At 37.3% G+C, this 13,051-nt stretch overlaps 1 protein-coding gene across 2 annotated transcripts; it reads right to left on the reverse strand.

Moving 5' to 3' along the window:
- Positions 1-5,365: 5,365 nt before the first annotated feature.
- On the reverse strand, positions 5,366-10,873 carry LOC307152459 (uncharacterized protein). Of its 2 annotated transcripts, XM_079861136.1 has the most exons (4): positions 8,001-10,873; positions 7,644-7,718; positions 7,159-7,203; positions 5,366-6,321 (listed from the first exon to the last, which is right to left on the reverse strand). In XM_079861136.1, exons 1-4 carry the CDS (start codon positions 10,811-10,813, stop codon positions 5,823-5,825), a joined length of 3,432 nt encoding a protein of 1,143 aa, XP_079717262.1. In that variant the 5' UTR covers positions 10,814-10,873; the 3' UTR covers positions 5,366-5,822. The 2 variants fall into 2 exon arrangements, with proteins under 2 accessions (XP_079717262.1, XP_079717263.1); XM_079861137.1 differs by lacking the exon at positions 7,159-7,203.
- Positions 10,874-13,051: the final 2,178 nt, after the last annotated feature.

Here is a 13,051-nt window from a genome sequence, read left to right on the forward strand (position 1 = left end):
CCCATCCTGTCTTCCTGTTTCAGTGGAAATTACGTCAACACACTGAATAATGTTGTGCATTTCAAGGCACTTCAGTGGGCCTTTAAAGGTACACTGTATATTTTGGCCCATACAAAAAAGAAAAAAGAAAGAAAAAGAAAAAATCTGCATTTTGTGGAAGAACATTGTTTTGGTTGTGCTTTGGCTCTGTATGTCTGTGCAGATGAATATGGTTATTCTACTGCTCATAAAACATTCACTACTAGGCTTAAGAAATATAACCAGTTTGGATGGAAAGGATATCAAGCTAACTAGCTGAAGACGTTATTCCCATTAATTAACACTTTAATTTATAGTACTTGAAAATAAATTCCAGCACAATGCTACAGTACAACAACCATAATGAAATGACCTTTCACAATCGATAATGCTTTAAAATGAACTCTGTTAGAGAGCTATATGGGAATTTATCTGTGCAAATAAATACCTTACTCACCTGTTGTTGTGTGATAAAAATGCCCTTTCTGCTTTACTTTTACTGCATTTTAAATCCCTCAGATCCCAGTGTTGTTTTTTGTGTTATTGTGAGCTCTTTCGCGTTCTCTGTTTGCCAGCAGACTCTCCTCTGTAAAATGGGGGATTCAATGGAGGTTTGAGATTTAGGCCTAGCTGACAACTAACCTATGCCACTCCCAAACCATACATGCATCAAAGTAGACGGAGCAACTTTTCTCTATTTACGGATATGACAAGACACTCACGGGCAAGGTATGTATGTATGCATATGTTTTTTCATGAAAACAATCCCTGCTGGGTCTAAAATATAAAGACCTTTTGGAAATAAGTATTGATGACTAATTATTTATATTTTGTTCATTTTGAACAAAACATTTACAATTGCTTAATATTTTTGCAGAGACTGTGTTACGTGTTTTTTTCTTCTTTTTTTTTGCTTGTGATAAAGTTCACAAGAACAGCTTTTATTTGAAATAGAAATATTTTGTAACATTACAAATGTCTTTACTGTCCTCTTGATCAATTCAATACAACCTTGCTAAATAAACTATTAATTTATTTATTTCAGAAAAAGTTAAATGACTATTTACTTACAAGATCTGAAAAAATAAGTCCACTATAGGCCAGTTCAACATGCCTTATAATCATGGATATTACAGATTTTATTTTTCCCTTTATGAATCAAATGTCAACTGCAGCCTAAAAATAGTAACAAGGGGAAATTTATTTTGGACCTTGTTACCATAAAACACTTAAGGAATCTAAACAGATGGTTTCATCCAAAGTGACCTATGCTGGTCTGACTCATTCCCCTGAAGCAGCATGAGGTTAAATGTCTTGTTCAGGGGCAAAACGGTGATACAGCAGGACTGTGATTTCATTGGCTCTTCAACTGATAGTTCATCCTTACGTCTTAGCAACTTTGGCACACAAAGTACAACCTCTCCGGAAACAGCTTGGAGCCGTGAGCACAAAGCTATCATCATCCCCTCTGCCTGTCAGGATCTCTCCTTGAATATGTCAAGATATTTAGAGCAGCAGCGAGATATTTAGAGATATTTACTGAGCTGACTGATTTCAGGTCAGCCCCTTCATTGAGATGACTATTTGTTTGTGATTGTGTTTTACCATTTTTGGTTTTGTAGCTGAGTGTGTGCACACACATTATAGCGTGTCAGTATCTGTGCATGTAGTTCTAAGTGTGTAAGCTGTGGCCCTTCGCTGCAGTCTGTCATATCATATTCTCATCTTACGAAACATCGACCTTATATCTCCAGAGACGCATGCTGCTCCGATCTGCACCCCGCCTCTGGAGAACCCCACCGGGAGAAGAATGGAGAGAGTTAGTGCACCCTCATGTCCCACCCCGACTAAAACACAAGCTCCCCTGGGAGGGGTCAGAGAGAACGCAGCCCGTCACACATTGTCTCCAGCCTCCTCCATCTGAGTTACAGAGGCACGCTTGCTTCCTTTTTTAGGAGAAGTGATAGGAAGGCACTGTTCTACTTTTGAGATTAGCAGAGAGAGAGAGAAAGCAAATGAGAGGGGTGAGAAAGAAGAGATGTTGAAACAATAAAACTGAAGAGAGAAAGGCAGACTTGATGTTCATATTTTCTCTCCCACTACTGAACAAAATTTTACAATATTACAATGTTACAATATTTTTTATGTCGTAATCCGTGCATATGTATTCGCAATTTTATGTTTCAAACAAAGATGGCGATAGAGAGCCCATGCTATAGTATACCTTCAAGAAATAAATTCCTATATGAATTCTTTATGTAGAATTATATACTTTTTAGTCTCTAATATGTCATGGTTTGTGTTAGCACTCAGCTACATGGCCTTTAAACACACCACAGGTTGGAAGCAGACAGTAAATTATTCATTTTTTTAACTAAACCATACATTATACATGCAAATTAAAGATTCATCTTCACTAGCATCACACAACATTATGAAAGTGACCTAATCTTGCTGACAAATATGCATGCACTGATCCCAGCCTTGCTTAGTAATGCTGCCCTTACTGGTTTGTTTTGTTCCAGAGACAGAGTGTATTGCAATGGCACTCGCTCTCTTGTACGAGGGCAGGCTGTGAGGTCCACTTGCTCTTTGGCATGGAGAGAGAACCCAACCCCTCCAGAGCAGTGGAGAGATGCTGACATTTGGGGCTCCTGTCACTTTACTTGCACTGCAGAGATTCAATTTTTTTAGATACTAAGTTAAGGCAGAATCTAGTCCAAAATAGTGCATAGCCCCTGGCAACAGCTTATTAATCAAAGGAAGCTACCAGGGCATGAATAGCTCTGGAGTGGATTTGCTTCTACATATAAAGCCATGAGTGTGTCGGGCAGCCAAACTTTTAATTCATCATAGGTTCTTCATGCTTCGCCACGTTCTTCCTACATTGTTTGACTTTCAAAGTCTTTTAAGAAAGCCTGTTAGGCCACAGATTGTTTAGGGCTTTGGAGACCTGAAGCATGCGTCCACTTCCCTTTGGGAGAGTCAGGAGTGAAGCTGATTGCTTTCAGACCAACCGCCTGTCTCTCCTCATTGTGTACCAGGACAGTCGATTGGATATACATTTAAAACACTGTATGTGAACAACAATTTCTCGTATGAAATATACAGTCGAAATGTTTGTTGAAGACAGGTTTTTAAATTTAGTCAATGAAAACGAAGAGAAAACGGAAAATGCATGGCATGAGGATAATATTAAAAAGAATAATCAAACAAAATAAAGGATGATCTACATTTTTTAGCGGATATATATTTGGACTGTAACACTGCATGCTGACAACAATTTCTAATAAGAAATTACAGAAGAAATGTTTGTTAATAAATGGTTTTGATTTAGGAGTAACATTTTACAATAAGGTTTCATTAGTTAACATGAACTAATAATAAACTGCACTTCTATAGTATTTATTAATCTTTGTTAATGTTAATTTCAACATTTACTAATACATTATTAAAATCAAAAGCTTGTATTTGTTAACATTGGTTAATGCGCTGTGAAGTAACATGAACAAACAAGCTAACGTTAACGAAGATTAACAAATACAGTAACAAATGTATTGCTCATGGTTGGTTCATGTTCGTTAATACATTAACTAATGTTAACAACCTTGTTGTAAGGTGTTACAGATTTAGTCAATGACCAAATCAAAGAAGAAATGAAAAATGCATAGCATGTGGACACTTAAAGAAAAAAACAGAATCCCTTTTGATGAGCAGTTTTTACAACAAGGAACGTTTTCGCATATTGTTGCGTTAAATGTTGATATATATTTGAATTGATATAAAAATGTTTGAAGATTTGGTTTAATCTTGTATTTCTCATTAGCTTAAATGTTATTTTTGACTAAATTTAGATGCCATTAAAATTGACCAAAATGTATGACATGACAAAACTTAAAGGGGACCTATTATGCAAAATTCACTTTTATACTGTTTTGAACATATATGAGTGTGTACAAAACCACCCATATTGTGGTAAAAGTCCATGTCTCAAAAAACAGTGTCTCAAAATGAGCCATTCAGGAATGTGCTCCAATGTAACGTCACATTGGAACATAGCAGTAGGTATACTGTGTATTACACTGCTGTCACTTTAATACACAGATCTAATATACACATGGCATTTCTTTACTTGTCTTTACTTTATTTCTTTTCTACAGTAGCCCTAAACGGACAAACGCGTTTCATCACTATGTTGTTCTTCGTGCAAAGAAGCTAGCTAAAGTCAGCAAATAAAACACTGACACATTGATGAACAGGTAACAATAATATTCGCAATAACATATCATTTTAGTGAATAATTCAGTAAACCTAATTTCTTAATTTATCTTTGTAAAGAAACCTCATTGCTTAACTGGCTACTCTCTGCTGTCTCAGACGACGACATCTTTTCCTGTCGGCCACGTAACTTCTGTTGGTTGCAATTCGCAACCTCACCATTAGATGTCGCTAAAAATGACACAGTGCACCTTTAAGTGCAATAATATGTGGCACAGAAATAAGTTTGATACGCATGTCTGACAGCCAGCTTTCTGTGTGTGTGCTTCGGATGTGTACGCTCAGAATATTAGAAGTTTAAACTGATATGGCTTTAAAATGCATACAAATAAAAAAACTTTCATGATGATGAAGAACTGCAAAGTCTGTACAGACTCCGCCCTCTTCTGGAAAGCTCATTTGCATTTAAAGATACATGCACGAAAACAGCATGTTTTTCCTTCCACTCAAAAATGTCAAGTAAATGTATAATAAATTATTTGTGAGGTATTTTGAGCTAAAAAAAAAAATCACCAACACACTCTAGGGACACTTGAGAATTATATTACATCTTGTAAAAAGTGGCATACTAGGTCCCCCTTTAAAACTAATTTTACAGTATATCTTTGTCAAAAGACAAACAAGAGCCACAAGTTATATATTTCTTCATATAGATGTGGATATAATAATTGTGAATAAAGTATATTATAATATTGAAATATTTCCAAAAACGTTGAAATTGAAACTGTAACTATAATATTGCTTAATGCTGGTCACATAATTTCATGCAATGACAGTTTTTGTGATGTAAGATTGGAGCAATACAGTTATTTGACCGTGTAACATTTTAAATTCCACTTAATTTTGTTAATAAACAATCTTAAAAGAAGTTTCCGGAAATTCAATTTGAGTTCACCTAATGCTCACACATCTCGGAGGTGCAAAGAAAGGACAAATTGGACAGATTGCCGCTGCAAACTCTTACTAAAACAAAAACAGTAAATTAACATGATTATGTATGTTTGGGCATAAATCTTCTTTCTAAATCTCGTTGATTTAGAAGAAAAGAGACAAAACACCCATCTTTGTTGCATAACCTTGAATCTGTGGTTTATTTAGCAATAATTCAGCCATTGAAGCTCCATATGTCAGTCCCATGACAGTCATCTGGCTTTAACAGATGATAGCTGTCCATTTGGAAGATCAAAAAGGAAGTGATGTGTATCCTCATCATGTCATGTCCTAAAAAAGCATCTTAAGTGCAAAACCCTTCATGTTTAGTCAAGGCAAGCATATTGTTCATTGTCACTGTAGGGAACTTAGAATACATTTTTAAAGTAAATCTTGTGCAATAGCATTTGCCAAGGAAAACTAGTTTCATGGTTCAAAATCCTTGGTAGTTCACAGTCACAGAATGCCATGAAATATTGCTCCATTCCATAAAATATGTCAGACTTCAGATTGCATTTCGACCAAAAGGAGTTGTGACTCCGCATACCAGAGGGTTGAGAGTCATGCATGAAAATCAGATTCTTGGCATGATGTAGTCATTTTGTTTGGACTTTGTGTGGCAGCCAGCCGAACAGCTTCCTGCATAATTTCTTCCTCTTGATTTTGGCCTTGAACAGGCACTGATTCTCTGGGTGAGCCTGAGACTGAATCTGAGGCATAATCTCAGTCTGAGATTGAATCTGAGATATAATCTGATTCTGAGATTGAATCTGAGGCTGAATCCGAGATATAACCTGTGGCTGAGCCTGAGGCCGAGACTGAATCTGCGACGGCGAATGAGTTTGAATTTGAGACTGAGCCTGGATTTGGCACTGAATCTGAGAAATAATCTGAGGCTGACTTTGAGTTTGACTCTCAGATTGACTTTGGGTCATAATGTTGGCATTTAGCTGGTGCAATTTGTGATTGTGAATGAGTAAGGTGAGTAAAGAAAGAGATTCTTCATATCCTTCTCTCCTCTCTGGGGATGGTGGACACAGACTCTGGAAGAGCTCCTTGAATCTTCTCTCCTGTTTCCGGAAGTCATACTCCACACTAGCCCAAAGAGTGAGTAAAAAAGCAGGAGAGAGAGAAGAGAAAAGGTAGGGCGATAGATTTCAAGTTACTTCTATTTCTCATAGTTCATGCTTCATAGTTATTTTTCCCTTTGGAATTAGATACATTTACACAATTGGTCAAAAGTTTGGGGTCAGTAAGATTTTTTAAAATTTTATTAAATGTTTTTGTAATAAGTCTCTTTTGCTCACCAAGGATGCATTTATTTGATTAAAATACAGTAAAAACAGTAATATTGTGAATCATTATTACAATTTTAAATAACTGTTTTCTACTATAATATGTAATTTATTCATGTGATGACAAAGCTGCATTATTAGCATCATTACTCCAGTCCTTTCCTCAATATCGCACAATCTGTCAGAAATCATTAAACTATGCTAATTTGATGGTCAATAAACATGTATTATTATCGTCATTGTTGATAACACTTGTGCTGATTCACAGTTTTTGAGGAAACTGTGACAAATTTTATATGATATTATGTAATACATATAAAATAAAATAAATAGAATAACAAATTTAATTTTATTCTGTATACATTACATACTGTACAAATATATGTTTGTGTGTGTGTTATTGCAAGTCAAATGTGGGTTTTTTTTGTGTCTATTTTGTCTGTTATTTTCTCCCAAATATTATTAATAAATGAATAAGAATTACTTTATTTCGTTAGTAGAAGAAAATATTGTGTCTATGGAAAGAAATATAATTTGAATCTAATTGTATCGAACTAGAAGACACACTAAGGTACAGAAGTTCATGCTTAAAGGGATAGTTCACCCAAAATTGAAAATTCTGTCATCATTTACTCACCCGTTTTCGTTCCAAGCCTGTATGTCATTCCTTCTTGTGACATTCCTTCACAAAAGAAGATAAGATAAGAACGTTGGGGTCCAACATTGGACCCCATTCACTTTTATAAAAAAAAAAAAAAAAAAAACATTTGTCAAAATATCTTATTTTGTGCTTCACAGAAGAAAGAAGCCTTACAGGTTTGGAATGACATGAGGGTGAGTAAATTATGACAGGAATTTTGGGGGAACTATAGGTAATACGGTAATTACACACCATACCGTAATTACCGTAATTACAAGATTTTAACTTGTAAAAAGCATGTGACTGCTGCAGATTCATTTAGGCATTGAAAGTGTTGCCATAGAAATGCATAATTCCTAGTCCGACGACGTTGACCGCTCAGAGTAGAATGTGTTGTCATCTTGAAATTACGGTAATTAAGACATGGTGTAAATGCAGCATATCTCTTTAAAATGGTTGGTAGTCCCACTGGGTGCTCTCACCTGTAGACAGCACATGCAGTCTTCTGACAGGTGGAACAGTCACTAAGGTCTTGGCCAGTCCGAAAACATCGCCGCCTACATAAATAGAAAACATGCAAGGAAAAGGATTTTAAACAGCATTGTTTTAGAATGCCTTTGGCCTTGCACTCACATCCATAAATTCATTTAGAGCTCATTTACAGACCTTATTGACCTACGCTTGGATATAAAAACCAAATGTACATCAAATTAAACCACGACTACCTTCTTTTCCTGCCGCTCCGCTCTGAGAATTTCTCACAATTACCTTTAACACATCCAGCACGCCAGTCACACTTGTCTATTATCTGCTAATTTTTGAATAACTCTGTCTCTCACCCTTTGCTGAGTGCGTGGCTCATCTCCAGGTCCTGGATGCAGTTGAGAAGAGTTGTGACTCTTTCCTTGTTGGATTGCAGACTCTCCTCTACCATCTCTAGTCTACGCTTAGGGTCCCGACGACTGCCACAGTGAGGCGAAGCAGGCAGCAACCGGACCGCAGAAGCCGGATGGTCGTGCTCTAGGGAACAGTGTTCATTTGGGACAGACCCAATTGCTTCAGAATGAGATTCCATTTGTGTTTTGGAGTTCTGGAGATTCCCTCCATTCTGTGAGTGCTGCTTAGGCAAAGTGCCTGACGGTGTCAGAGGTGAGTTTTGGTTGGAGGCCACATTCAAGCCTCTGTTTTCACTGCCCCCCAATATGTATTTAAAAGTTGGCGCTTGCGGAGGTGCAGAAGAAGGTTTGGGAGGTCGACAAGCAGGAGTCACAGAAGGAGGTGGTTTGTTTGGAGGCTGAAGAAAGTGTTTTGAGCCATTTATCATTTGACTTTCTGGTTCTGCTGCCTTCATTTCAGTTTGTTTCTTTGACTCTGTGTCATTCCAAGACTTAAACTCATTCCCATTGAGTGTTTTAGCTTGAGGAAAAGCTCTAGCCGAAGCGATGGCTAGTAATGAGGACTCAAGAGTGTCATTATTAAGCTGATTCAGGACAGAGCGTCTGAGAACTGTAGGCTCTGTCTGTCTATGTGGCGTTTTCGAATGAACACACAAAGCGCGCGGGGCAGCTTTGACCCCCGGGCTAGTTTGAGAACATTCTTTGGTGTACGTTTGCACCTCCACCTCAGTCTGAGTGGTGGTAAATGCATTTGAGAGGTTCTGATGGTTGATTGTTTGCGTCGTAAGTGTTGCTTTGTGATGGGTTGACATATTTGGGGCATGTGAAAACAAGCGAGTGTCATTTTGGCTTTTTGACTCAAGATAAGGATGTGACAGTGCGTGTTTATGTGCGGATATACCCTGCAGTGATGTTCCATTGGTGTTTGTTCGCTGAGTGGATGTGTGGGAAGCTTGCTTGTGCGTGTCGGCGGGCGAAAGAGTGCCGGTGTGTATTGACGCGTGACGTGATTCACCGTGAGGCCCTGAGAGTTTATGTGTGTGTGTTACCAGCGCAAAATGCAAACGTGAATCCGAGGGTGAGGATTCTGACTCTGTGTCAGCACAGATTTGCGTCCTGCTTTGAGGTTTAATGCCGAAATTTGTGTGTGAGCACATTGATGGTTTAGTGTGCGTGTCAAACTTGGACTCTAATCCATTAGGGAATTGAACCTGTCTGTGAAGGTTTGAAGCAGTGGGGGATATGACACCTTCATTCACACAACTCTGCACTATAGTTTGGTGTTTAACATTTGAATGTAAATGAAAACAGGTAGGAGATTTAGAAAGTGTACTTGTCTGATTCAATCGTGAGCAATTGCCATTTTGAAGTTTGGAGTTCTGTGGTGTGCTAGTTTGGGGGAATATCTGTGGTTTCAAAGTAGTTTGCAAAGGTTTGATGTGTGTTTTATTTTGTGACTGGGTAGGCTCTGAGTGTGTGGGTGCAGCTTGGTTTTCTTGATTTGGACGTTTCTCATCAGGGTTTGGCTGGTGAGATGATCTTAAGTGGGTGTTCACATGTGGTATTCTGGTACTTGTCACCTGTGGGGCTGCTAGCTTCTCAGTTGGGCTGTTTTTGTGTGTTTTGGGAGGGTTAAGACCCACAGGTCTGCGGGGACAAGAGTTATGAGGTTTGTTAGCGTTCGAGAGTGTGTTTACGACCTTTGTCGGAGCTCCATCCTCTTTCACGGTAACAGTGAGCGTGTGTGTATTTAGAGCCGATGAACAACCGGTATGATTAATGTGTGTGTCAGCACTAGATTCCCTCTTGACTGTGTGATGATTAGTGAGGTTTGATGCCTCACTCTGCTGAGCAGGCAGCAGAGATAATGGCCATTCCTTGTTTATATTCATGTTGAGATAAGAATGAAGGTTAGGGCTCATGGGGTGCTGCTCTGACTGTGTAACACTGCGTTCGGTGTGCCTTTCTATCTGCGTGTATTTCTGCACGTCACTCCCAGGGTAAAAAGGGGATGAATGTCTCGATTGGAGTCCTAGAGAACCAGCAGAAGTTGGAGGCGTGATCGCCCTGGATTGGCTGTGGAGTCCAGGAGGTTCTGTATTCTGCCTGCCCCCACAAGTGCTGCAGAAGGTCAAGAGAGGTCTATTAGGAGGTGAATGCAGAGGTAAAGTTTTTTTCTGTCCAGTTGTAGACTCCTTCCCTTCACTGATGTCACTGCTGATCCCGCCCATTACCTCAGAGTCAACCACACTCCCATTGGTGAAGTGACAATTCCGTCTCGGTTTTAGCCTGCTGTTAGCCACACCTCTTAACGGAGGACTGGTTCTGATTGGACGGTTATGGCACTGCACTTCTTCCCTGATGCTTTTACAAATATCCCTCTCCATTCCCTCAAAGGTCACACCCTTTTTTATTTTAGCCTCTAGACTTCTTCGTTTAATAATGATACTTCTTGTTTTTTCTTTCCCGCTATCTTCCTTTTTACCAGCCTCATTTAGGATGTTGCCATTAGGTGGCATGATCACTGTTTTTTCTGATTGATTTCTACCAGTGTCCCTATGTTTAATGCCCAGCTGCAGTTGGTTGTTTCTCATTGCAGGTGATGTCTGAACACCGACGTTACAGTGATGAGTCAGTGCGAGGGCCGCCATACTACTGGTCCCATTTGCCACGGTCCTCCAGACACGTGTCCCCACAATGGCGGGCGCTCCGAGAACTGGCACCGGAGTGGTGTGATCAGCTGCCCGTCTACCCATCTCAAGTATAACTGGTCCAGGCAGACTTGAGTAGAAATCAATGCATTTGACGACTATGGTGCACCTGAGGTGGAAGGAGAAAGAGAACTCTTTAAAGTAAATAGACTGAAAAAGGCAGACAAAAGGTGAATAGTAATGAACGTTATAAAAAAAAAAATCTGAATTTATTTGTTTGTTTTTAGGTCTACACATTTTTTAATTCTCAGAAAATTTATTAATTATAAGTATAATGACATTTTTCTTCTCTTTTGTGTCAACCCAGTTTAATTCTAAATATTTTGGGGTTGTATGTGAAAAAATAGCAGTGATTAACTATATTAAATATTCTTGTGCTTTGTGCCAAGTATAATATTTATCTGTTAAAAATATTTTTTTTTTTTCCATAACAGAGAAAGACTGAACTAGATGAGGCCAGTAAAAGTATAAGCATAAAAAAAAAAAAAAAAAAAAGGACTTTAAGAGAAATGGCTCTCTGTTTGAATTATGTGTTATGACGTCACTCTCTTAAATATGTCAGAAATGCATTAAGTATTTTAGGAAAAACAATCTATAGTGTAAGCAAGATTTCAATAAACTCAGGTTAGTCAAATATATATATACGTAAACATGTTTTATATAACCCATGTAAATGAAATGCGGATGAAAGGTGATGTGAATTGTTATATTCAGATTAAAAAAAAAAAAACTTTTAAAGAAAATGAAAGTTTTATTTGTTTGAAAATTTAATTTGCATTACATACATTCAGAGTCGAATTCATCAGATAATGAGACTAAGTTCAGTATTCTGTAAATGATATCATTAGTGAGTCATGGGGACACACATTCATGTAGCACAAATGGCACTGTTTTCTGACAGTGACCCACATACAAAAACTGCAAACTATAAACCATCTGCTACCGCCTGCAGTTAGTTTTGAAATGAATACATTATATCAAGACATTAAATAAAAATGTAAAATTGGGGTGCAATCTATTATGAGGTGTATGATGCAAAAAAAAAAAAAAAAAAAAAAAAAAAACCCCTCATGCTTCATATAATAAAACTCAATGCTTCAATAACAACTGTGCTGATTTCAGAGCACAAGACCTCATAATAGAATGTACAAAAGACTTTCCTGCCTAAACCACATGAATCCAATTTGGAAAGAGTAAGCAAAAAAGATGAGAGAGAACAGGGTGAAATCAAAAGAACAGAGTGATATCAAACAGAGAGAGAGAGAAAGAGAGTAAAAGTGTGCTCTAACACATTCAGATTCCATTACCTGTGATCTATCTATTCAGAAAACTAATACGTACAGTTTCCAGAAATATAGAGAAACTGTGGTCTGTTTGCTCTGAGTTAAACTGTGTCAACCTGAGTGCGTGTGTGCATGTGTGTGTGACACTAATTAAATATTTCACACACTGACACACGTTTTGTTCTGCTCTGACCTGACTCTCTCTCCTTTCCGCTGTTACACCTGGCCCCCCTCCAGCCAGGCTCGGCTGCCCTCTCTCTCATTCAACACACCTTGGGCACCTTGATAATTTGCCTGACAAAGAGGGTGTTAATCAGCGACTGACAGTAAATTTTCTAACGAACCACTCTAATAAGTGGCTGTTATAAAAAATGTGTGTGTGTGTCATTTTGCGTACATTTTAGGGACCAAATGTCCTCAAAAGGAAAGTGAGAACTCCACCTATGTGGAGACCAGCTCATGTGGAACAATGCTAAATATCATACTCAGTATAATGCATACTAGTGTAATGTATACTAATATATTAATAGATAAGTTTTCAAAAACAGAAAAACAAGTTGCACTTTGTTGCACATGAATTGCTTTTTGTACTTGAAAAAATTTGACTACACACAATAAAGATACAGATTAAAAAGTCTAATAAAAATATTTTATATATATATATTTATATATATATATATATCTGTATATAAATATTATATATATATATATATATATATATATATATATATGTTTTACATGTTTATATCTAAATTATTTTTCTATTTAATTTATGAAATATATATATACAGATTTTTTTTAACTTGCATTCATTCTAAACTACGCTCCACACACTGAATAAAGATAGTAGGGTAAAAAGTGAGTGACTGCTAATGTAAAAAAAAGAAAAAAAAAGAATATTAATATATATATAACTATATTAGTTATATATATATATATATAGTATACTATACTATATATAGTTATATAACTATAACTATATAATATATATATATATAAA

Source organism: Squalius cephalus, assembly GCF_949319135.1.
Source record: "Squalius cephalus genome assembly, chromosome: 24".
In the NCBI taxonomy this organism is placed as follows: Eukaryota; Metazoa; Chordata; class Actinopteri; order Cypriniformes; family Leuciscidae; genus Squalius; species Squalius cephalus.